The 26,477-nt window shown below is 41.7% G+C and overlaps 1 protein-coding gene across 3 annotated transcripts in view; it reads right to left on the reverse strand.

The window, feature by feature from the left end:
- The window catches only part of LOC138481401 (serpin B6-like), a 178,743-nt gene that overhangs the window by 86,319 nt on the left and 65,947 nt on the right, over positions 1 to 26,477 (reverse strand). For all 3 annotated transcript variants that reach the window (XM_069613536.1, XM_069613534.1, XM_069613535.1), the window contains exons 2-4: positions 8,182 to 8,359; positions 5,789 to 5,926; positions 2,146 to 2,263 (exon numbers count right to left, since the gene is read on the reverse strand). In XM_069613536.1, coding sequence (XP_069469637.1) covers positions 2,146 to 2,263; positions 5,789 to 5,926; positions 8,182 to 8,349 — 424 coding nt within the window. In that variant the 5' untranslated portion in view covers positions 8,350 to 8,359. The remainder of the gene's footprint in view (positions 1 to 2,145; positions 2,264 to 5,788; positions 5,927 to 8,181; positions 8,360 to 26,477) is intronic.

Consider the following 26,477-nt stretch of genomic DNA (forward strand, 5'->3'; position numbering starts at 1 on the left):
CCATCTAACACGCAGAGCCATCTGTCTTGAAAATGAACATCAGGTGTGTAAATGTAGATGAAGTAGACAACATGTGTGTATTACACATCAGAAAATTTGAAAACCCAAACACTAGAAGCAAAGCTACACATGTTTTTATTTCAAATTACATCACTAGTATTCAGCCATCTATTAATCTATCATTCTGTCTGTGGGTGGTTGTTCATCTGCCCATTTATATCTCTCTGTCTATCTGTGATCGTCTTATGAATACTCTCCGACACTTTGTTCTGAATGAGACAGTGATATCACACTTCTAAGTAGCACACCCCTAACACAGTGAGCTGTATGTCCTGCAAGTGAATATGACCTCTGTACATGTAGAGGACTACGTATATTAATAGGTTTGCATTTCACATTACACCACGCCAGGACACCGTCACTATGCCCATATGTTTGTATTTCACATTTTACTGCCAGGTCACATGTCACAAACATGGATGAATTCCCATTTTATTATATGTTAAGATGTCGAGTATGGCTGATGTGATTTCCAAAATGTTTGAAGCGTGCACAGCTTCCAGGTAAAGTGCCAAAATTGAAAAAAAATCAAAGCAGACAATTAAGGGGAATCATGTTTATGAAATTCATTTTTTCAATTTTAAAAAAAGTGAAAAAAAATGTTACTTATAACTTTTCAACCACTGTATGGATTGTTAACAAATGTGGCATGCTTTATCGGATGGGTCAGCATCAGTTACAAGCCCAATATGGTGTTGGCATGGGTCCAAATGTTATAGGAAAAATCCCTTCTGCATTTTCTTATTTAATGTGTGATGTGATCTTTACTATTATGCTGTCAAAGTGGCAATATAATAAATGTAACTCCTGCTCATTTATTAAGATAATTAATGGATTAAGAATCATGTCCAGTGCAAGCACTCAGGTATGGCAGCACAATAATGAGTGGGAACAATGCGTACACATCTTTTTTAGGTCATGAATGACTTCTGCTACAATGATGACAAAATGTCAAGCGTGGTGGGAGATAGGTCCGGGGCATTGCTCCCAGAGGAGTCCGTTCGCAACTGGCCCTAATTTAGGAGTGCTCGCCGTTCCTCCCAGGTTTCCTGCCTATACAACATGCCCATCTGTGGCAGTTCATTACCTAGGCAGTAAGCAAAGGCTTGTTGGATATCCTGTTCCATTGTGCGTTTCTTTAACGCACTACTCAGGCTAACAAGGACACACAGTCATTGTGGAATGACTAAAGGCCTGACCACCTCCTGAACCAAAATCATGCTTGGATCATTAGAACATTTCACAGAAACGGGTGCCAGACTGGGAGTGCATATAGAAGGACAGCCATCTGTCAAATCCCTCTCTGTGTACCCAGTTTGGCTCTGCCCACATTCACCCTTCACACATTCTTTTCTTGATTGGCCCACTCTTAGCCACTGGACTTGGAAGTCCCAGAACTACTATTCTGGAGTTTATTTTGTGGGAGAAATGCAAAATACTCCCAGTGTATAGAAACAGACACTTCTCACAGGATATCTCATTTCTATCACACAGACACACACTACTTCTAGTAATGCCTAGATGTCTCACTGAAACTGACATGTAAATATGTCCTTCTCCTTCAGCTATTTTGGCTGGATCGACACACCCACCTGAGCTATGACAAACGTGATCCTTCTTCCTGTAACCTGCCCAAGCCCCTTTTTATGTCATCTGTAGCGTCTTACCCAACAGATTGACCCATTTGCTTTTCCTTTTAGTAAGTAAGCAAACCCTCGTTGGGGGGTACAATATGTCACGTTTCAGTCAGGCCTTGTCGCTTTGAGACCCCTGCACCTGTGAATTAGCACAGTATAAAAGATGTTTTACTTAACACCTGAAAACGAATAATGCTCAGTATTTGCTGTTTGAGGTCAAAGGGTGTGTTGTCATTGCTGCTATAGATGGGAGTTTGATGAAGTCGCAAAATTGCTTATTGCTTTAACAAGGCTTTATTTTCAAAGGGACGTCATGATTTAACAGTAGGGGGCACCTATAATATTTCCTTTGGTATAACACCAGCATGAAGCCATTAGGAAACTCTATATCAGTAGGGAATATAGAAAAATCTCTATGATTTGGGGGGGTGGGGGTTGGTTTGCTCACCTTCAGTTTTTTCTTCTACCCAGTTGTTAATTTTTCCTCTTGCTTCCTCGTATTTCTCCACAAAATCTACTTGTTCTAGCTCTGAAAGGTAGAATTTATTGCAGGAGTCCAGGAATTCCTGTAAGGAAACAGATTTCAACATGGCTTTACAAATGTACAGATGGAACCACTAGTTTCAGTCAACATGAGAAGACTGTCAATGGAGATGCTGCAGACAGGAGTGAAGACAAACCACATGGGAGCAGCATGATGGCGGGACCAGAAAACACCAAAAGGGGTGAAAGAGGAGAAACAACTGGGTGTTTAGGTTTCAATAAAAGGGACAGAAAACACTGAAGGGTGTTAGCATTGGACACAGTGACATGGATCCTCAAGGGAGCAAAGCAACAACAATCAGATAGTGGAAAGAGCACCAATGACAACGTAAGAGAATATTCCCAGTGCGAAGAAATAAACCGGCCCAAAAATAAAGTGCACCCATGCAGAGGAACCAAATGGACCCCACACAAATGCACAGGCCCAGATAAACCGCATGCAACAAAAAAAAAAAAACCTTTAAAAAAACACTTTCTAAGATATTATTGTATTAAACACTCTTTCTTCATGGGTAAAACATTCCTATATGGAAGTACTACCTTGTACCCATAACTATTTAGCAATGGCTGTAAACTATAAGAGTCCACCCACACGTTGTCTTTCCACATAGCCCCCATCCTCTAATGCCCTTCACAGCTGTATTCTCAAAAGTGAGAGATGGAGCCTGCTCTAGTGTTACATGATGGAAGGGGGCCACATATTGGGAACACCAGGGAAAGATTAAGACTTCTTATGGGGGGGGGGGAATACTCTTCTCCTCTTTCATGCCTCAACAACATGAACCATCACGTCATGTGGGGTCATGAAGAAGACAGGACTGGAGGTTTCCATGACCGAAATGTAATTTGGAGAGCATGTAAAAGTCTGCCAGGTGGAGCACATAGCTACAAGACTGATGCCAATGTTAGGTTGTCTTGATAGGTTCATACCCCACCCCTTTACATCATCTATGGCCAGTAAGCACTCCAGTATAAAAATAAAACCTTAAGTTCAATTCTAGTATCTTTATTTACACCCCCAACCCCCAGCATTAAATGTATATATCTGGCTGCCACACACAAACGTCCTATCATCGACTGATTTTTCAAAGCCTGCCACTTCAACGTGCACTAATGTTCATCGAATTGTTGCTGCCATATTTACTGGGAATGGGACACAGGGGTGATATTGTTGAGTTCACCGACACAGTGCTCGGGTATCAGCCAGTCTCCTCGCCTTGCCTTGCCTGGACATATGACTGAGAAAGGTAGCAACGGGTGTAGAGACCAAACCACTGAGAATGTCTCGACAGAATTGATGTTTTCCAGGGAACCCCAAACAGCAGAACAAAAGAGACGTAAAGAGGGGAGAGGCCTGGGACGGGGTGAAGGGAAAGGGTGATGTTAAGCGATGCAGAGGGGGAATAGTTTATGGGAAGTGTTGTGGTTTGGGTATTTTCTGTAGTGCTGTCTGAAATGTCCTCAGTGTGGTATGTTGGAGGTGTGGGGTGTTTTAGAATGTTCAGTGGAGTGTTGTGAGCGGCCTTTACATTTGGATGCGATTTGGGTACCAACACTGGTTTATGCACTGCATGTAGTTTTTATGAGTCTGGGGTTATTTTATGCGCCTTGTGCAGTATGTGCATTCCTTGGTTTAATATGTTGCGTGCCGAGTTATGTGCTTTATATGTTTATATTGTGGTGTGGGTACTCTGTGATACATGTTGTGACAAGGCCAATACCCTGGCATTGTCTGGAGGGGACAGAACCTCTCTATCCTGCTGGTGGAAGACCTACCAGGCAGTGCTACCCCTACGGTGGATGGTAGCAGCAGAGGTGTCACCAATTCCTGTCGTCATCCCCTGTGCCAGAACGTGAGCATGCAGTCCTTTATCTCCTGGCATGACTCATGAAAGTTGCTTGCCATGGTTTCCCTTCCTATTACAGAAGCGGAGTGAGAAGGCCTGGCCGGCGTACCCTGTATCCAAGACCTGAAGAAATGACAGAACATACATCACCCACCTGTCAGAATTTCCAGTGCTCTTGAGAAACTGTATTGTCGCACAGAGTGAGACACCCAGCGGGAGAGAGAGAGACGATTGCTGCAGACATACATGGACAACCGGAGGATAACGCTGTCCCGCTGAGAAGCAACAGCAGGGACTGCTCGGAGATTTGGACCCACTAAACCACCAGGGACACTTGAGAATGCTTTCCAAAGCCGTCACAGCGACGGTCACCGAAAACACCAACAATGCCATTCAACTCTGTAGTCTGTCATTATGCGGCAAATTGCTACAGAGCCAGTGAGGGGGTTTAGGCCCCTTTTGAAAGCTATGTACACATACAATGGGCAAGGCAATCAGATAGGATAGAGAAAGAACAACAATCAGAGGACAAGAGGGGAGATTTAAGGGAAGGCAGGAAGCAGGACGTTGTGGGAGTACCAGGTGACCAGGTGAGGTCAGAGATGGAGGTTGAAGGAGACTAGGAGACCAGTGGGAGGAAGGACAGAGAGGCGGCTTGTGGAAGAGTTTCTTGGAACAGGTGAGGTATTGGTTATAGAGTGAGGGTGGTACTACAGTGCGAGTGTGCGTGGGCGTGATACAAGTGGGTAGAAAGAATAGTATGAAGTGTAAATGTGAGAAGGTTGGTACAGGGTGAAAGAAGGAGGGGGGTGTAAGTGTTGGTAGTAGTAGCTGTACTAGGAGGAGGAGGGGTGGCAGTAGCAGGAGGAGTGGCAGTAGCAGGAGGAGGAGTGGAAGAGTGGTAGTAGTAAAGTGGAGGAAGTGGTGACATTTAAGGGTGGAGGTAGTGGAGAGGCGGAGTAAATATCAGAGGAACAGAAGAGTGGTGGAAGGAGTCAAAGAGAAGGTAGTGTAGAAGGGCACGGTAAGAGTGAGAGTGTTTGGACCTAGCTGGGTCCAACAGTGCAAGTACTAGGCACAATCCACTATCCTGAGAAGAACACCAAGTAGGGACACTTGGGAACTCCCTCAGGGAGTTCAGAGAGATACAGCTGCAGGCCTTTAGGCAAGTCACTTCAGTGTATTTAGATTTTAGCATACTGAGGGTGTAATAATCGGTAGCAGTAACCTGGGGATAAGGACGCCTGGGCTAGGGAAGTGGGTGTACCAGGTCGAGATCTAGGGCCCACAAATAGAAAAATAAAGACCCTTGAACTTTCCTTGATGCTCAGAGAGGTTTTCTGTGCCACCTGTGGCAATGTTGCACTATGATGCTACGTGTACTGTGTCATGTCTTCAGTAATAATTGCGGTAGTGGCAAGTGCGTTGTGAGGGAGAGTGCCTTTTAGTGTTCGATATGGGTTGCTGTGTGGCATGGGAATTGAGAGGTATATGGTTTCTGTGACTTATTGCAGTAGTTCTCAGACCGCAATACAGAATGGGGTCCTCTAGATATGGAGTCCTTTGACACTAGTGGACAGAGCATTCTAGCATTCCAGGTCATAAAGCAACTGAGGACTGCATTCTTTGCACATCATTTTGATCACTTTAAATACAAATAGACATCAAAGCTGGAAAAGTATTTCTAGAAGCACAACTTACCCTATTGAATATATACGTCTTTTCTCCATACAGTCGATTGCCGGTCCTAAGTAGGTATTTTGTGTCTGGTTTGTTAACTTCAGCGATCAGTGACTGGAACCCAGAATGGACATCTTTGGCTTTGTTAAACTGCAGTGTCTGATAAACAAAAAACACACAGGTGATTGCTGATCTTGCTGAACACAATTTGCATTGGTTCATCAACTGCTGCCATTCGAACCGGATGAGAGGAGGCCTAAATGGTCACCTATTTTGTACTCCTAAAATACAGCTCCCCACTCTGGGCAGATAAGGGAAGGCCTTTGAAAAGAAATGCATCAAATTAACATAACTCAACATTTGGGTTACAGAACAAAAATGTGTACACTATTGCGAAAACGTACCTCTCAAACTGGCAGCTAAAGATTAATTGAATTAAAAATGGCAGGTAAAAGATAGGTTACTTCCCCCCAAAAAGTATGTGGAACCAAATGGACCCAAAACTCTCAAAGGGTTTCCCTAATTCGTAAATGCTATAATTTGACTAAAACGAAGCTAGATCTACTTCTTGGACCCAGGAGCATCATATGTTTAATCAGAGACATTCTGGTACCCCAAGGGCAACTGGCTCAATGCAAGACAGGAGCGAAACCATCTGGACGTGCGCACCAGTGACATGAGGGTGATTCATCATGGTGGAATGGGGAGTCCTCATAGAGGAGCTTCAGCAAATGGGCATATCCAACATTTTCTCATTAGTAGAAAAAGAAGATATTGGCATTGTTCATGTTTGGATTAGGGGGGCTATGCACACAGATGGTACATTTAGATAAATAGTTCCTTGACAAATGTGAACGTGCTCGAAAGGGATTTATTTTTCAGTACATGTGTTTGCATTGCACTTTGTCACCTTGAAAAAGGCATTGATGGATAGCAGTGCACTTCAGTTTGCTTTTCACCATTCCCACGGAATGAGGAGTCAGATTCCTATCGGAGGGCACTTGCAATAAAACAAGTCAATCATTGGTCCATGAGTGCAATTACTGACTTAAATGGAGTAGTGGTATTATCCTAGACATCTGAACTTTGGAGCAGCCCGCTCGTAAGAGTTGCACTACCAGCCTAGCTGTTCCTCTCTCCCCAACTTGAAGGTATTGATTTGTGGCATAGAATGCAACATGTTCCGTCTTCCCTTAAATTAAAGGATATTGTTCAACCCGCTCAACCCAACTTCATATGCTGTCTCCATTGTTGAAGAGCACTTCCCATGAGTAGTCCCAGGTCATGTATGTGCAGTCTTTCTACCAAACACGTGATCTTAAAACAGTACCTTGGACCATGAAAAAGCAACAGTTTTAGTTCATCTTCCACCAGAGCTAGAGCAACAAAACACAGACCACTGCCTCCTCATTAAACAGTTATGTGTATCATCAACAAAGGATTTGTAGCACTAATGCACCACTCCAGTTTCCTCCATGCATAAACAAGGAAGCGGGAAAGTGCAAAGAATTCTCTGGGCGACTTCGAGAATCAAACACAGAATCCTCACAACACCATCTCTAATATTTGGCGCAAGGGGGTGTGCTTTCCAATATTTTATTTGGACATTGCCAATTCATCGTGTGCCATCAGCTGCCACCCAGCGGCATCGGTTTCTGTAAGTTGGGTGTGTTGCTGGTTAGTAAATAAGGTATAGAGGAGCTAGGTTTTGATCTTCCCAAGACACTTTCCAGGTCCCGCAATCTCAGTAAATCTGAATAATTAGGTCGATCCCCCACCAACGGAGAACAAGTGCCTACTTTAGTGGAACTATTTACCAAAACCCCTGGAATATATTGATTCTACAGAAGCAGAATTGGAAAATGATCTAACAATAAAAAAACATCAGCTCCAGGTTCTCGTCTAACATTCAGTAGATTTGCCATAACCCTTTGAAAGCATCTAAATGGATTGCTCCATGCTGGGACCTAATATTTAAGGTAGGTCTGGGTGTTATTGCTATGAGAGATCTCATGAACGACTGCATGGAGCTCAGAGTAAAATGTCTACCCGTTTGCCATTGGGGATTTTCGTTCATATTGTGATGTGATACTTTGCGTTCCCCATAGAAGTAATGAAAAATACAAGAAACATTTTTGCGAACAGGATATTAATGTACCTTTTTCATACATGAATCAGGCAAAAAAATGTAGATGGCTTTTCATTTCCTGATTCAGTGCTATCATACTCCGCTACTCTGACGCCTTTGCGCTGCATGCATTCTGTCCTATCTTAGCCTTCTGCTCGAAAGCCTGGCTGCTGCAGGCATTCAACCATAATGATCTGTTCAGGTGATCCGCCATTGTAACCTCCCCAAGCAGCATGTATCCAGCCCAATGCCTTGCATCACACAGTACAACACAGGATACACATACCTGTGCCATCTGGGCTGCCGTGTCTCCTTGTGCACCCAGGAACACCATAGCCAGAGCAGAGGAAATGCTCATAGGTGAAAAGAATACGTTTTTCTTGTTATCATCTTCACTCAGTTTTTTCCATAGGTTAAGAGCAAAGGATGTGTTGGCTTCAGAAAGACCTTCCATTCTTTGGAATCTGAAAAACAGAGAAACCAAATTACTTCTTTCATCCTCCTCATTTCCATAATCTTCTTTCATCCCGCAAAGTTTCTTTAGATAGTGGAGTTTCCATCTTTCCATCTCCGCATATGTGGAGCTTCAGTTGTGATTCCACACTTTTGTTGGGCACCACATTTGCTTTCCCCAGTCCTGTACCTTTCCTTTGGCAGGATTCCCCAGCAGATAATTAGTGAAAAGAATAGGGCCCAAGATTCAACTTCACTTATGAAGTTTACATAACTCTCATTAGGTTTACAATTGGGTGGGTTGGTGCCAGGGACCTAGATAGCCTTATGGGCCCCCCATATTTAGGTTTCTAGCAAAATATCTAGCACATTGTGTACATTTCTACATTCATAAATTCCTCCTCCACACTCCAAAGGTCTACCCCTCCCCCCCACTTCCCTTGGTCCCACTATTAGTATCTTACCTCTCCAGCTCTTCTTTTCAGTATTACTCTGATATATATCTCAGTGAAACAACTTTGTTAAAGGGACATTATGGTTAAGTTGCACCAATACAAACCTATCAAATTCAGTGAAAAAACGCGGTTATGGTTACAAGTAAAACCAAAAACCCCCTGAAATTCACCAGTTATGGTAAGCTAAGCAACCATAACTCGCACCACTACAGTGCACTGCTAAGACTAACACCCAGGCATGAAAGATGACATCATGAATGTCATTGATGACATCACTGATAACATCGCATATCTGGGCCACTTGTTTTTGTTTACTCACAGGATTAGGCAACTTTTTGGTTTTTACTGACAATGAGAATTTCCACAATTTAAAAAGGTGCTATATATCTACACATATCTACACATTAACCTTTTTATATGTTCTTAAAGTACTTCCCTTAGAGTTTAATTTGAGCACATAGTGCACATACATGGGGCAATAAGCACGTCTCAAAAACACAATTAATTTGTGTACATTATGATTAACGCTAATGTTAATGTCATTTTTTTGGTGCTGTTTTTTCTTTCTTCCTTACTTTAGTTTCCCTGTATGTGCCTCCAATTTATATGCATTGTGTGGTTTTATAAGTATTATTTCTACTAACACAAGTGTGTGGTAGGTTTTCAATTGTTACCTATTTATTCCATGTTTAACATTACTCAAAACTCTCATAAAATAGCATTTATTATTTTACTATCGGCAATTACCAGATTGAAAATGTTGTACTTCCATGGTGCATGCTCCAACCTTTATGCATTTATAAGTTCCTCTATTAACAACAACACTCGAATATAATGTTTTGTTCACATGATTACATTCTTTAATACATTAAGTAGTTCATGATACATCTCCCAATCATCCCTAACATCTTGTTACCAACATAAACACAACCCCTTGTAGGGACTGTTTATTAAAATGTATTGAATATGTGATATCATCAGTGATCTCATTTGTGATGTCATATTTCATGTCCTGGGTGTTAGCCTTAGCAGTGCATGGTGGTGGCGCTAGTTATGGTTGCTTAGCTTACCATAACTGGCGAATTGTTTTACCATAACGTCCCTTTAACAAAGTTTTTTCAGTGAATTTCATGGGTTATTACCAGTGCACCCTAATTTCCTACAATTTACTAATATCATGCTAACCCCAATTTAGCGACATTCTGATCCAATTTAGAAACTTTCACCTTAAATCTTTCCCATTCCCTACCTTCTAGCATAATTTGTAACACTTCTAGCAACTTTTTCCACTGCTTTTTGTGTTCGCCGAAGTTTGTGGCCTTTTGACGTTACCGTGGACCTTTCCGGGCACTGTCACGTGACCGCGTGCGGCATGATTATGTGTTTGCCAACGGGTCCGTGCTTTGCGAACAATTCGGAACTGCATTTTGCTGCTCATCTAGGAACTTTGAAGCTCAAAATGTACCTTTGCACAGCTCCTACACCTATCCTTACTAATTATCCTTTAACAATCTAGAACAGAGCACATACTTGGAAGAATATTAGCAAAACTGCTATTAATCTTAAACATTTCATCCGCTATATCCATTCCTCTTCCCAAAGAGCCACCTCCACCACCAGCTGGAGGACCTACCCAACGAAAGAAGTGCTAGAAGAGGACCAGGAAGATGAGGTAGAGGGAGTACCTACCTCTAGCACCCAGAGAGAATCATGGGTGTGGCAGTTCTTCCCCACTGTAGGAAATGCACCAAAGGCTAAAGCTACCAAAGTGAAATGCACTGAATGCAACGTTGTACTCGGTTACGGACTACCTGGGCAGTACTCCTACTAGACCACCTCCATGCGCCGCCACACCAAATCCAACCACTGCAATGCTCTCAGAAAGGCTGTTCCTTTCTTAGGAAAATAGGAAACAGTAAGCAGTCTTCCTCTACCTCATCCTCCTCAACCAATACTTTAATCACACAGCCTACTTCTGTGGGACACAAAATCCCACCAGCTACCTTGCAAGTGATAAAAGAGGCTGTTGATCCATATTTTTCGAAGACAAGAGTACTCTCTATATACTGCAACACACCACTCTGCAGGGGGGAGCAATTTCGAATTGCTTTTAAAGCTGTAATCAAGGAGCATGAGAAACACTACCTCCTACCTTACATGTAACACAAATACAAGAAAAGGGCCAACGGATGCCAAAGTAGGAGCCCACTAGCTAACTGCTAGAGCACAGGAGTCCCAAGGGTGGGGTACATCTTAACCGTAACGTCCCTTTAACAAAGTTTTTTCTGTCAATTGAATACGTTTTTATAAGGGAAAATGTTGCATAATGTTACCTTACTATATATAAGTTATTAATAATGTCTCTTTTAACATACATTGCAGAACTATAATCCTCCTTTAAGAAACATTTTTTGCAACGCATACTTATGTGTATCGTTATCAGCAACACATGCTGGGGATGCAAGTCATTGTTCAATTTCCTAGGGCATGGGGCTCAACCATGACCCCAGCCCACCAACCACCCCCGTTATCGACTGCACCTACCCAGCATCCTAGTTCAGTGTCCACTATACCCTCATAATGTAACCAATGGACAGTGCTCATGGCTTGCATGGCCAGTCTCCACAATCCATGGGGCATAGGCTTCGGCCTTGCCGCATACCCCAATAAGCAATCCTTGCTGAGGGCCAGGCCGACTGGCCACAGCAGAAAAGTTATTATCACTATTTTTTGTACTTGCGTCGACACTTAAGTAAAACACAACAGATTTGCAAAAGCATTCTTTCAGGTGCTTGCTAATGCTCCTTGCACAAGTTTGCTGCAATCCCATCCAGCATTTTTACCCCCCACCCCATTTCAACCTAGAGCTTCGGCTATGCTGCATGCCCCAAAAGTAAATCAGAGTAGACATTTGGCCTTGCCAAGGGCCAGGCCCACTGTACATTCACCAAACCTATATCACTATTTTGTGGGCCACTGCCTACGGCAGAAAAGTTAGATCACTATTGTTTGTGCTTATATTTGGACCCTTTCCAAAAATAAAAAAAACACAAAACAGCTTTGCAAAGCATGCTTTCAGGTTCTTACTGATGCTGCTTGCGCAGGTTTGTTGTAATGCAATACAACACTTCAGGCTGTAGTCGCTAGCAAAATATTTATTTCCCATTCAAACATAGGGCTTCGGCCGTGCTGCATGCCCAAATAATCAAATCAGAGTACACGATTATCAAGTAATTGCAGGGCAGTAGAATGGGTAGATCACTGCGCTTCATTGGTTTACCCTGCTGCAAGTGATTGGGTTCTTTTGTGAAGGTGCCCTTCCTTCTTCAAGTGTAAGGTTTTGAATAGGAGAGTGAGCCTTGTTCACCTTAGCGCTATGTTATTCAATAAATAACTATTGTTGAATTAATGCAGTCTTGAATACCATGGTTGGTGCTATATTTATTGTTAGAAATCAACCGAAACGCGTTTGATTCTCTAGTGTCTTTCCTAATGCGTGTGGATTGTGGGCAGTCATTGCTCTGAGGTTGTGGAAATGAGTCTGGCATGCAATCCCAATATCTTGTCCCGGTATCGTCGCATATAAAAGTTGGTTAATGATTTCAAGGGGTGGCCTGGTGACCACGTGGGCACCTGGTTTGGCGCCCTCTGTAATTATCTAGCATTTTGTCAGTATGTAGCAGTAGTCACGACAATCTGTTGATGCAATCCTGTGCAGCATTTAGAGCTGTAGCCACGGGCTGAATTGTAGCCACAGGCAAAAAAGATTTTTCCATTCAGACCTATCCCAATTTTGAAAATCTTTACACATAGCCATTTCCTGGTAGCCATGCCCACTTTAACCCCATTGCCAGTCCTTCATGGTCATGGCCAGTGCCCAGATTGCCAGAGTCATGTTCTTTGGCCATGACTCAGACAATCTGTCCACATGGCCACAGGCAAAGTGTATCACTATTTGTTGTACCTACATTATGACACTTTTCAAAAAAATAAAACTGACACATTTGCAAAATCATGCTTGCAGGTCCTTGCCAATTCTCTTTGCACAATGTTGCTACAAATCCATCCATATTTTATGTTTTTGAAAAGTGTCAAAATGTACTTACATAAAGAATAGTCATATAACTCAGCTCCCACTTGACCAAATCCATTCAGACTTTGCACAGACATTCAAGGCTGGGTCTATAATCGTTTTAAAATATATTGCACACATTTGTCAACAAAGTTATAAGTCATCTAAAAATGTTAAAACCCTTCCCCCCTCTACTTTTGTCCCCTCTTCACAAAATCCCACCAAACTTTGCAGAAACATTCAAATCTGGGTCTTAAAATCTTTTTCAGACTTTTGTGCAGATTCGTGAAATGGCACCAAATGTATAGGCCTTTCAAATATTTTGGTACCACTCCGATCCCCCTCCGCCCCTTCCAATTTTGTTCCCACTCGGGAATACAGCACCAGACTTGGTAGAACCATTCAAGGTCGGATCTAGAATGATATCACAACATTTTATGCAGTTTTATTCAGTGGCGCCAAAGTTATAAGCCATCCAAAAACTGCTGTTCACCAACCCTGTAATGCAAAAATATGTAAAGATGTCCCTGAACATCTTAGATGTTTGCCAACAGTACAGGGTTACCCTGTGCTGTTTGCAAACTTCAAAGGTGGACACCCACCTGTTTTTTGGCTTTTTTATGGCCATATACCATCTCATCCTCATCACCCCTCTCCTCCCCAGAGATAGTTTTATTAGTTTGACAAGTGCAATGTTGTGTTTTTTAATATGTTTTTACTGCGATGTCCGCTGACTACGGGTGCAGTTGGCTGATCCAACAACATTTCAAAATATCTGACGCATCTCATGTTTTTCACCATTCAATCAGCGGCCGCGTCCGATGTCCGCGGACATCATGCCAGGCCCTGATTGGTCCAGAGGGGTGTTCGCGGACCGCATAGGGAGGGATGCGTGTCCACAGACCGGAACCAGATATCACAAACAAAAAGTTTACCTACTTTTCTGCCATTTTTACAAAAAAACTACTCAACGGATTTACACCAAATTTACAAAAGCACGCTTTCGGGACCAAGCCACTGCTCCTGCCTCAAATTTTGTGAAAATCATCTAGCGGTTTGCGGTGTAGGCATGAGCAAAACTATTTTTCACTTGAGTCTATGAGGAAAACCACCAGTTTTGGGACCCCTCTATAACTTTGCCCCCCTTGACGAAACCTCACCAAACTTTGCAGAATCAATCCAAGGGGAACATGTACTTTTTTTGCAAAGTGTGGTGAGGATTCGTCAAGGGGGGAGCAAAGTTATAAGCCTCCTAAAAGTGGTCTTCCTATGGGTTGAGCAACTTAAGCATAACTACACGCCCGCTACCGCAGGGCGTGTAATGTATATTTGAAATAAATACATTGTAAAAGCAGTTAAACGTTAAAAGGTTACTGCCTGCACAAAGTTAATAACTACAAACATTAGAAATAATCTGAAAGTTTAATGAAGCTTTTCACAAGAAGAAAAAGTATAACGGAACACTAACAAAACATTTAAATTCTAATTTAAAAACAAGCAATTTAATTTGTTTTCTCTTATTCTTTCAGACTTTGTTTTCTAGCACATCTGTTTTCTTTTGAGTATTGTTTTTGTGCTGATTGCAAAAGGGGAGACTTGGCAAACGCCTCTTTTCAGTGTAGGTACCAGTGATGGCATTTGGAGTTCCAGCTAGTCATTTGTATTTGTGACATGAGCATTAATGTTTCATTATAGGTAATGATTCTTAGGCCATACTGGAATGTGTTGATATGTCCCAGCAGTATTCATCACATGAAATTATACTAGTATTCATATTTGAACCGGTTTATCCATGTGTGTATGCACGATAGATTTTGCATGATTCACACATTAGACGTTTTATACCTTTCCTTATTTCTGTTTGCAATATTAAATGTTCTGAGCGCTCTGCTTATTCATATGCTTGTTTGTAATATTACAAGTGTTCTGCTTAATTGCCTCTGTGCTTTTTCGTAATAGTGCACTATGGGCCTGTAATCCCATAGGAAAACGATCTGTGAATCAGGCCCTATATGTGTTGTTAATTTATAATAAATATACAATTGCTGTTTCTATTTTTACTACTTAATAGTTCAGGTTTTCAAAATGCAACCTTTAAAATGTTTTAAGCATAAACAACTTCATAATAAAGTGTGCAAGGCAGGGTGTCAGAAATCTCACAAAGTGCATATCTGTCCGTCTAGGGGCCTCCCTATCTATGGGCCAACCTACACGCCAGAAGGAGGATGCATGCAACAAGGGACCGGGGCATGCATGGGGGCACAAATGAGGGACTGGGATAGGGATGCAAGTGGTAATGACGGGTTGGGAAAAGACGCACATGGTAATGGAAGGATTCATAAGATAATAGTAACAAGGGACAAGGAAGAGTGCATGTGCATTAATGATAATGAGGGTCCAGGTCTAGGATACATGTGAATATGATGAGGGACTGTGACAAGGATGACGGATACTGCGGTTTGGGCTAATAAGGAACTGTGACGAGGATGAGGGATGCATGGATTAATGAGGGGGCAGCGCCAAGGATTAGGCATGCTGGGGTAAGGGTAATGTGGGTCTGTCATGAGGATGAGGTATAGCGTGGTAATTAAGGACTGTGACGAGGATGAACAAAGGACTGTAACGCATAACATTTGTGGGGATGAAGGACTATGAAGAAAACAAGGGTTATGGGGAAAATGAGGGACTATGGCAAGGATTAGCGTACCAGAGGTAACATGGGAGTGTGATGAGGCTGAGTAATGCCTGAGTAGTGAAGGGACTGATGTGGATGGAGGATGCCACGGTAAGGTTAATGAGCAACTGTGACAAGGGAGAGATGTGCCGTGGTAAGGGTAATTACCTTTTTGGTAACCTTTGTTTTTTTTACATGACATCACGACTTACAAGTTTTCTTATTTCGATGCTTCTGCTTGTTCGTGATAATATATAATATGCTTGTTCATTATCTTTCAAAACAGAAGCTTTCTCCTTTATTGGCGATTTATGTTCATAATATTAAACTTCACATATTTTCATGAACTCAGACATTCCCACGCTATTGTTCTGCTTATTCATATGCTTGTGGTACTAGTAGTATTGCACATTACACTTTACACATATTCACTATGATAGTTCCTCTGTTCTGCATTACAGGTTTTTCATTTGTGTGCTTCTGAGTGTTTGTTATGTTACACATTACCATTGCTCAGCTTATCCATATGCTTTTGCTTGTAATATTACCCGTGTTAACTTATCATATGCTTCTTAGTATGAAGAGTTCTCCGGTTCGGCATTTTGAGTGCCATGATTATTTGTAAGCTTCCGATTGTTCGTAATATTAAACACTCAGTGTTGTGGGCATGTCAGAAATAGCGATAAATACCTTTTTTTTTACAACTTAATATCTCGAGTTTGGCGAATACAATTAAAATAAATTGTAAAGCATAAACAACTTAATTGTGTCTATTTATGCCAAAAATCAAAAGCAGACAATTTTGAGGAATTGTGTTCTAAACCTTCAATTTCCCTTTGGAGATATCCATAATGCAAAAGTGAAAAAAGCAATTTTTAAAAACCTTTTGATTTTTTAGTAGGATGCCACCCATGGGTTCAAATGTTGTACCGGAAAGTTTTTTTCTAGTTTACCAGAGAACGTGCTATGTAACCTTAACAATAGAGCTGTGAGTGCAATTCATATTATATACATATTTCATAAATTTTTAACATTGATGGGTTTGCTATATATGTATGTATATTATGCCATCTTGCTAGTTCATGGCATTGGTTAGGTTAAGTTTTGATTGTTAATGGGATTTAGAAAATTTCCTTTTTTTTTACTAGCTTTTGAAGCCTTTCATGGAAATTTCTGAATAAATTCCACAGTAAGTTTCAAGGAAGGTGCCCCTACATGGAAAATGTTGTTTTGGTTGATTTTTTAACAAGGGGTCAAAGATTTTGTCCAAAACGAAAAATCTCAAAATTGGCTGTTCAGGTTTTCAATATTGTTGGAATGCACCTAGATCTTATGAAATGATGCACTGGAAAATAAATTGAAAAAACAAAAATCGAGTCAGATACTTTCGAGATACATGTTTATATCTATATGTTATGCATGAACAGACTTAATGTGCATCTTTTATATGAACTGCTCATAAATGCAGAAAATATCAATGTCCTATATGTAAACAACCAGTGCTCCAGATAAGATTTTGAGGTGGGAGTATTTTACACATGATTTTTCAAATTGGAGAGTAAATGCAATTTGAAGAGAGTAAAAATGAGTTTTCTCCTTTCCAAGAGAGTAAAACGTATCCAACATACACCCAATGTATATGTAAAATCAGACCTGTAGACCAAAAGAGTTGTAGATCAAAGTTGTCTGGCTCGCCCTTAACCATTTTATTACAATTTTGGAAAATATTCTGCCATAATAACTTGTAAGTACATGCTACATACACAGCTTCATTTTGAAGATTCTGGACCCTAGAAACTCTGTTAAGAACTACTATAGATAGAGACGAATGTATTGCTTGCAGAGGGAGTGGGAGTACGCAAGTGTTAGCATATGATTTACTTAAAGGAATTTGCACACATAATGTCAGCAACAGTCACAACCTTTTAAGCTACCTTGCCTGCTGTCTACTGCAGGAAATTAATGTGGATCCCCGCATTGTGTACAAAACCAAAAACATGATTCTGGCAATTACAGTTGGGAAGAAATGCAGACAAGTGCATAAGTTGCAGACTGGTCCAAAATACCTGCTTCAACACTAACGTGTGTGATCCTGGGCAACTAATTTTGCCACTGTGCCTTTTTAGGAAAAACAGAAATGTCTAAAACAAGTGATTTATTGCCAACTAGTTACTACTAAAATAAAAAGCCTGACTGACCCCTTTTCCACTGTTTGAACTATACCATTAATAGTAGTGACCATTTTTATATAATGCACATGACAAAGGGCCTACTTCATTGAGCGTTTTCCAATGGAGTGTTGCCATTATAAAAGGTTTCTGTGAATTAGGCCCAAAGTGTGTATGTCTCGTGGCTTACTCCTTGCTGCTTCTTTAATATAAATTCACATGAACTCCTTGAGTATTAAAAACCCGCCTGTTCCTTCCCCCATCTTGTACTTCCATCATAGGTGAGCAGTCTCGATTGCCCAATAGGTTTTTTCAAAGATAGTTAAGAATCTGCATCTCTGGCATGACACGCATCACAGCCAATTTAGCCCGTAATCGCCAATCACATCAGGGGGATTGAAGAGTGGTGGAAGGGGAAAAAAAGGAACTACTGGTACTCTGGCTGCATCCACTAAGGAGGGAGTGGGGTGGCCAGACAGATGGGGCGAGTAGGCACGGGGGGAGTGCAGGACGGGACCAGGATCACAAACCTTGCTTGAACTGTGAAGCAGGGAGTTTAATTCACTCTGCAAATTTGACCACATCGCTTCCAAGCTTTACTTGGTAAAAATAGTTTGGATTTCAAGGCCAACAGTAATGATGTCAGAGTTTACTTACAAAAAACACAAATTGCATAATAACGCCACAGGACAACATGTAAATCCTTACAGCTACCTGTTAAGCCAAAAGAATATCATTGTGGCTTTAATGTTCGTCCTGAATGGTATACTATAAGTCCCAGGATGCAAGATAATGTCAACCTGAAAGATCTACTTAACCCAGTACTTTGATTTAAGACATGTAATAAAAGATGTTGTATAATAAACTCAGATATGGAGATTCTTTGCAACAAACCTCCAGCTCATTGTTATTCATGATATTGAAAACATTTGATTAGTGACTTAAAGCAACTTTCTTTTTTTGCGTGTCAATCTAGCAGACATCACAGATATATAAAGCGCCCATTTAATTATGTGTTAGTACAAACACATAATTAAATGGGCGCTTTGGGTTGCTCACTTTAACTATCATGCATATGAAAGGCTCTGCCACTGACAAAAGAAATGTGTTTGCAACCTGAGCACTTAACAACCTGTAGAGCCGTGTGTCTGCCTAGTGAGACCTGGTAAACGGTCAGTCCTTGAATGTCTGCCTGAGCCGATTCTAGAACTGGCTCGGGAGAAAGAAAAAGCATCCCAACGCAGGTCATACAGCAGCAGCAAAAGGGCAGGATGCTCACCTGGCTGGTGTCTCCTGGCCTCACCACCCTTGTGGGTTTGTGGCCTCCTGTCTCAGCTGTTAGCCCAAGGCTACTCTTCCTATGCAAGTATGCAGCAGTACTGTGGAGTGAAGGACACTTGCGCAGGAAATGGCTTGCGGAGGGGTGGGGCGAGGGCGAGCCCTGATTACATGTCTCAGAGAGACCGGGAAGGGACGGGGCGAGTGGGGCAGAGCAATGCACTTATTGTGCCACCTGCTGCACATGCATTAGCTCTGCAGGAAGGCCCAAGGTGTGGAGAATGTGTTCACAACTTGAGACAGCATGATTGGTGGTGAGCCTGGTTTCACCTTGTACTTTAAGTTTAAGGCTTCCCTTCCCGGTGGTTGTCCAGACTGCTATTCACTGTTCACGCTGTTATTTAATGTTTGCCGCCACGTCCCTGGCTTACTCTGACCAGTCGAATCAATAAAGGCTCCTCCTCCTCGAGCCCTTGACCAAGCGAGACATATTGATCCATAAATGCCCTCCCTACAGAGGATTACTGTTCCTATGAAATGGGTGAATTCTTTGTTTCCGTTTTTCTAGGTTTTAGTCCTCTCATGCAGAGCTCCTGGCCCGCATGGGAATCTTCCCAGAAGTCAGGAATGCAGCAAAACATTCCCTGGAGGACACCTGTGGCCTGTATTTCATTTTTAGGGGCTTGTTCCATAAACTCCAAGACCCAGCACGGCACACTAGTGCAGAACCAAGACTCCTTTTGCACTCTAGTGCCATCTAGCGGAGGAAAGTATGCTTTTTAATGAAAATAAATACAGCGTAAACGGTACGCAGAAGAAAATGAAATGCTCCATAATGGCCATAATTACATGCGTAAAATGGAGCAATATGCACCTTATCCGTAGGGCTGTACAAAACTATACACATGAAAACACACATCAAAGTAAGGACTGATTTGGACATCAGTTTGCATATGTATATATGTAAATTGCATACATGTACAAAATGTAAAACTCCTACGCACCTCTTATACATATTGAAATGTCACATCAAGTTAGACCTCACTTTTACATGAGCTTTTATACGTATAGGAGGCATATAAGAAATAAGGAGAATGAATGTACATCTTATAGACAAACTGAACGTGTAGGAGATGTACGTTTAGTACATGCAAACTAACAAAGTCAGGACAGACTGATGTCATTGTTGGGAGATGCAAGCGTACATGTAGAACTGTTGTATGTTTAAAAACTCACATCAGAGTCAAACTTCCTGTACGATACGCACACTTTTGATTTTAGGATTTGTAGGGTGCCACTTGCGGGCTAAACTGTATCCAGGAGCAGGGCTTAACCAATCACCTCCTACCGAACAAACAAATAGCAAAAAAGCCATGATTTCAAGGTTTTGTGAAATTGAGCCGATGGATAGAGGAACATCATTACACAAATGCGGTGCAGCTACAGCAAAACTACCTTTGCATCAATATTTGAAATTAGATTTAGGAATCACCAATAAATATTGTTCAGAATGTAGTGAGTGGGATGGTAAATATTGGTGTATCTTAACTTGGAGATCAGAGGGTGTAGGTAAGTAGTTTGTAATTGTGTGAAATAAACATAGTTATGTTAGGTTTATTTATATTGCGCACGTTCACCTGAAGGTATCTTGGTGCTGGAGAGAAAAAGACCACAACAAGCAAGAAAGCAGAGCAGGATCAAAGACAATAGTTCAGAAAGGATGGGTCTTCGGAGCCTTCCGAAAAACCAGATGATTAGGCAAAAGTTTAATGGTGGAAGGAAGGCTGTTCCACAACAATGCCGCTGGAACAGAGAAGGCACTGCCACCTATTCGAGAGCGGCGATAGAGGGGCATGCAAAGCATACCGGCAGAGGCTGATTGTAAAGGGTGATTGGGGACATATCGCTCAAACATTACCCATGTTTTCGGTTCATTTTTGGAGTAATCCTTTATTGGTGGTTGAAGCTCCTGGCTAAAAGTATGTACTTTTTGTATGCACAAAGACATCATATTAAAGAGGATCTCACACGCAGTTAACGCTAGTTTTGTTTATGTGGCTACTTGTGTACTTGACTGAACTCTGGGAATTTATTTTCTATAAACTGAAACAAATCTCAGAGGAAGAGTGAACATCTATACATTCATCAAATGGTACAGATTCAGTTGAACAACCTTGTCTGCCCATGATTGGCACACAACACCAGACTCCAGTGTTCAGTCTGCAGAAGAGAAAAGTGTCAACATTGTAACACTACTTATTAAAACAATGTAATATTCAACCTCAATAGATATGCCAGATCCTCTTGTTGCAGTCATACAACCACAACCCAATAACATTTGTGGAGCAAGGAACCTATTAGTGAAATTTAAAGGGACAAAATAGGTCAAGAATCGTAGATGATTTACCAAGCAGAACATGTTCTCACGGTAAGAACCCCGCGAGGCAAATACAAAGAGAGGCTGGTGGTGGTGGGGGGAATGCAAGAAATAGGAGGGAAATTGAGCAGTAATAGGCTGTGATGGAAGATTACAGGAACAAAAGGCATGGATGGGAAGAGGAGTAAGGCTGTGTGCCATAATAAAAAAGGCTGAAAATGTTTTAGAAAATAAATGTATTCATTTAGTGTGGATTTGGTGGCCCAATACGAGATCAGCAGAATCTCATTTGTCTTGAAAAGTGATTCCCCGTTTACATTTGATCAAATTATATATATATATATATAGTGATGCATTAAGAAAGGAATGTTCTGCTCGTGCAGTATTCACCCAACAATGTCTGAACAACAAGCGGCTAAATTATGTTTAATCTAGCCTTCACTGGAAGACTAATGACTTACTGTGTTTTCACTATTTATAAAAGGTATAACCTTGCTTAAGACAAAAGTAGGGCTAACTTGTGAGAAAGGTATCAAACCGAGTAACTGATTTCCTAGGCTCCTCTTTACGTAAAATCCTAGGTTCCTCTTTACGCAAAATCTGCAGTAAATCCAAATGAATTTGCAAATATGACGACATGCAGCATTACAGATAAGGGGCGTATCGGCCACTTTGACTCCCTAAAAATCGGCAAATACTCGAAAAAATTAAAATAGGGAGTACAAATATGGCCAACAAAAAAAAATAAGAAAAAGACATGTAGAATTTTGCACCCCTGCTTTCACCCTCACAGCTCAATGGCTATGTATGGACCAGTAGTACACGTTGTACCACAGGAAGAAACGACTATTTTAACTGCCTGATTGTAAGAAGTAAACATGTATCTTTTAATGTGCATGAATACCTAGGTGTAAATTAAATATTACAAAAGTATTTCTGTTTTTCGTTGAAATCATATTTTTATTCGCTTATAAAATACTCTCATTGGGAATTGAATTTACATGTGTACTCCCTAAAAAAAAATGTTAATCCCAACTTCCCACTTCCAAATCTTATCTGGAGCACTGACAACATGCCTGTAAATTATTGACTTTGAACCCACCGATATGTGGCATATACACTATGATGTTAGTGAAATAACAAAACATATTATTGTATCTTTCCATAATCAATTTTAAGCTCTTTGTACAAAAGGTCCAGTGTGAAGATGTACAAAGTAAATTGGAGAACATTCCATCTTAATTGTAGTTGCAATACTGTGGGTGGACTTTGGGCGACTGAGCGGAGAACAGAAAGGTCTGTTTTCATCAACTGTTGAAGGCTGTGTGACGAAAAAGGAGGTACATTAGTAGGACCATGAATATATTGGCAGACAAAGAAGGAACACACCATATTCTGCTGCCAGGTAAGTTAAGTAGTTCTACTGACCTGGCAGACAACGCTCTGGGGCAGCCTTGGTGATCGAGACAGGGGCAGGTGAAGGATTTATGGCATCATGGGTGAAGTATAATTTTGCTGCCCACCAGCCGTCCTCCACAGCGCTTAAGGATAAAGGGGGTGCTGTAAACTGTAGCACCCCCTTTAGGAGCAAACAAATGCCTCCATGTAGATGCCACATAGCGGACGCCTAGTAACGTCTTGTGCAAAAACTGGGTTTTGGCCCAAGACAGTATCTTTGTCAGTCAGATACATTTTCTGTTTCTTTACAGAAATGTGAAGTTTTAAAAGAAACATAGATACCTGCATGTGCAACCATTTGCACAAGATAAACATGATGGAAACAAAAGTAATTTAAAACAGTAAAGTCCGAATGGTCTTGCATCCATTTAACCAAAATGCCTTTGTTCTTACAATTCCACCCGGACAGTCCAGTTTTTATTATACAGCTTAAAGAGGCTACGTTCATAGCAGTGTGAAGCGTAACAGCATATACCAGAAACCAAAGACAGCTTCTCTCTTGTGTATCTGGTGAGACAAAAATCACAGGGACATAAAGGGTTAATGTTTTACCCTCAGTTCTAATCTAAACTGAAGTAAATTGCAGCTTTTATTACTTGTGAGGTATACCTTTAGCCTGACCTTCTGCCAACACAACTTGTTGTGTAGAAGAAAGGGGCACTCCTTGTATACACAAAGGACAGCACGGCTGACAGAAGAAAGACAAACACGAAGGCAACTTTTGAAACAGACAAAGGTTCTTGCATCGCCTCTGTTTGAGAACTTTATTCTTACACACATTGGCTCAGTAAAGGGGCACAGTGGTTTTCTTGGCATGACTACAAAGGAGAGACACAATTTGGAGAATGACGAAATGAGTAATGGTTACTGCCCTGCAGGAGTACAGAGAGGAATAGTGAATAAAGTGTATACTCAGTCCCACGCTACTACTAAACCAGCAGTGATCCCAAACATGAAGGTAAAACAAGGCACAACATAAATGGTATACCTCCTTTGCCTCTTAAGGCAGAGCAGGCTATACTTTTCAAAAGGGATGTGAGCTAGCACAGAAGTATCCAAAACAGCAGCAGTGCTGTGGTACCCAAATAAAAGAATGTGCTAGCAAGTTAATGTAGAAATAAAAAACGGTTAAACTAAAGTACAACTATTCAAACACTTCATGGCCCTCACCTGCAAGGTAAAACACAGAAAATACGGACTGTGCAATCAAGGAGCACTCTGGGTTTGAAGATGAGGGGCAAACAGGCAATAATGTCAGTACCAATGTTCAAGTTCACTGAGATGGTCTTTAGAAAAAGGCAAAGAGTGGGTCTCAAGTGTCACTAGTGCAGGCCTGTGGGACATAACCAGTTCAAAAAACTTTCTGCCCTGCTCTTTGAGCTCAACATCATTGATCAGGGAGCCTGAAAGCGTTCTCGGGTAGCAATTCAGTGTTGGGTTGGTTGATGTGTCTGCTGGGTCGAACACACAGTGCAATCACAAGCAGGAACGGCACCGAGCACGAAGAAGCTTGAGACGGGCATGCGATTTCCCGGTCGTCGTAATTCACAAGTGGTTAGAGGCAGGAATCAGAGCGGTTATTTTGTTCCTGGGTTGCTGTGAAACCAAGCCCTTTTTATTCCTTTGACAGCCAGGAAGAGGCAAGAGAAACTTGCATTAGGCAGAGCCATGTGTATCAGTGTCTAGGCAGGCAGGCCTTGATCCAAATAGCTGTCACTCCAAATGGTCACCTGGAGTGGGTGGTGGGGAAAGGACTTTGGTGCAGACTGTACTCCTAACTAAGTTCCAGGCAAATCCTTTTTCTAGAGTCCAAAAAGTGAATCTACTAAGGGGAGGGCCCCCTCAATGCCCCCCGCCCCAACCTCCTCATAATGGCAAAATTCCACAGCGGAATGGTTCCCTTGTAGACTTCTGTAGGGGAACCAATCCTTACATTAGCATTCAGAATCTTCTGGAAGTGGAAGGAGATGTCATAACTGGAGTGCTTTGTCCGCAGGAAATGGGCAGTGGAACACAATGAGCATTAGCAGAATCCAGGATGGTGGGACCCACTTGTGGACTGTAGCTCTCTCCTGGACTACTATAAATCTGCCCCCGTCCTCTGCCAGACTACATCAAAAGGACTCTGGTAAATGCCACTATGGTTTGTGTTCCTTTGACCTTATAGGGTCTGGCCTTTGAAGCACTGGAACACTCCTTACCACTTGGAACAGTTTCCATCTTCCTTGAAGGTGACAACTCTTTCCCAGGGAAGACAAAGTCAGTTACTGAAGTTGGACCCATATGCCTTGTTTTGGGTGAAACTCAACCCCATACAGTGAACACATAGGAGACCTAGACCAGGAAGTAACAAAGCCGATAGCAAATTATATCAATTGCTTATGGCTGCATAATTATGTCATCCCACCAGTCGCCATGTCATAACCAGACATGGTGTATATTTAGATTTTAATCTGCCACCAGACTTCTGAGCCCATACAATGACATAGATGGGTATCTGTATATTCACTTTCAAAAAGTATTCCCATTTTTATTGCAAAAAAGCAAATGTGAAAATTGGAATAACTTCCTATAGATGTCCTGGCTGCTACTTAAACACAGGCATGGATATACTGAAAACAAAAAAGACTAACCATAACATCCCAATTTCTACAGACCGGCCTCTCTCCTGCCAAAATCCTCAAGCAAGTTGTCTTTAATACACTGCCAACTACCTTGACATTCAGACTCTGAGATTCTCCCTCCACTCAGTTTTTTGGTGCAAACACTCCAATGTAACTGCACCCGTACATCTCCAATATTCTGATTACCGCTATCAAACTCACATCTCCTTAATCCTCAATCTACTTGATCTCTCTGCAGCCTATAAAATGGTGGATCATCCATTGCCATTACAATCCCTTTACTATATTGGCTTTAATAACACCACTCGACTGGATAATCTCGTGCTTCTCCGACTGCTGGTCAGCCATCGCATGCAACTCCAACATCTCCTCCCCCACACACCTTTGAGTGGATGTCCCACAAGATCAGTCCTAGGGCCCCTCCTCTTCACCCGCTATACCACCTACCAGGGTAAATTCCTCTTAGCTCTTGGCTTTCAGTGCCATCTCTATGCCGACATGTCCTTTCAATCATTCACCCGTCAGCATACTGGACTACTGTTCAAGTCTACTCCTTAGTCTCGCCCCTCCCTCCTAATAATATTTATCAACTTTATTCCATGCACCCTTCAAAACCTACCCAGATCCTCCCCCACCTCTACTTACTAACACCACACTGGATGGCTCTGCATATTTGTATTTATTGTTTTTATATAGCGCTTTAATCCAAAGCACTTTACAGTTTAACAACAAGAATACATCCAACATGGAACAGTAGAAGCAATAACAGTATACACGAATCAAACCAGAAAAACAGTATGTAGAACAATTTGCATAGGAAGAGGAAGAGAGAGTAGGGAGTAAAAGGAGCAGTAGGAAGAGAGGAAATTTAAGGAGAGACGGGGGAAGATAAAGAGAAGTATGCCGGAGGTACTCGAGAGAGAGAGAAAAGGTGAAAGGGGGGAAAAGGTGTCACGGTGGGGAATGAAGGAGTGATTTCAAGGAGGAGCGGAAGGAGGAATAGGTGGTGATGGAGCAGATGGG

Source organism: Ambystoma mexicanum, chromosome 5p (genome assembly GCF_040938575.1).
Source record: "Ambystoma mexicanum isolate Mex_15411 chromosome 5p, UKY_AmexF1_1, whole genome shotgun sequence".
Taxonomy (NCBI): domain Eukaryota; kingdom Metazoa; phylum Chordata; class Amphibia; order Caudata; family Ambystomatidae; genus Ambystoma; species Ambystoma mexicanum.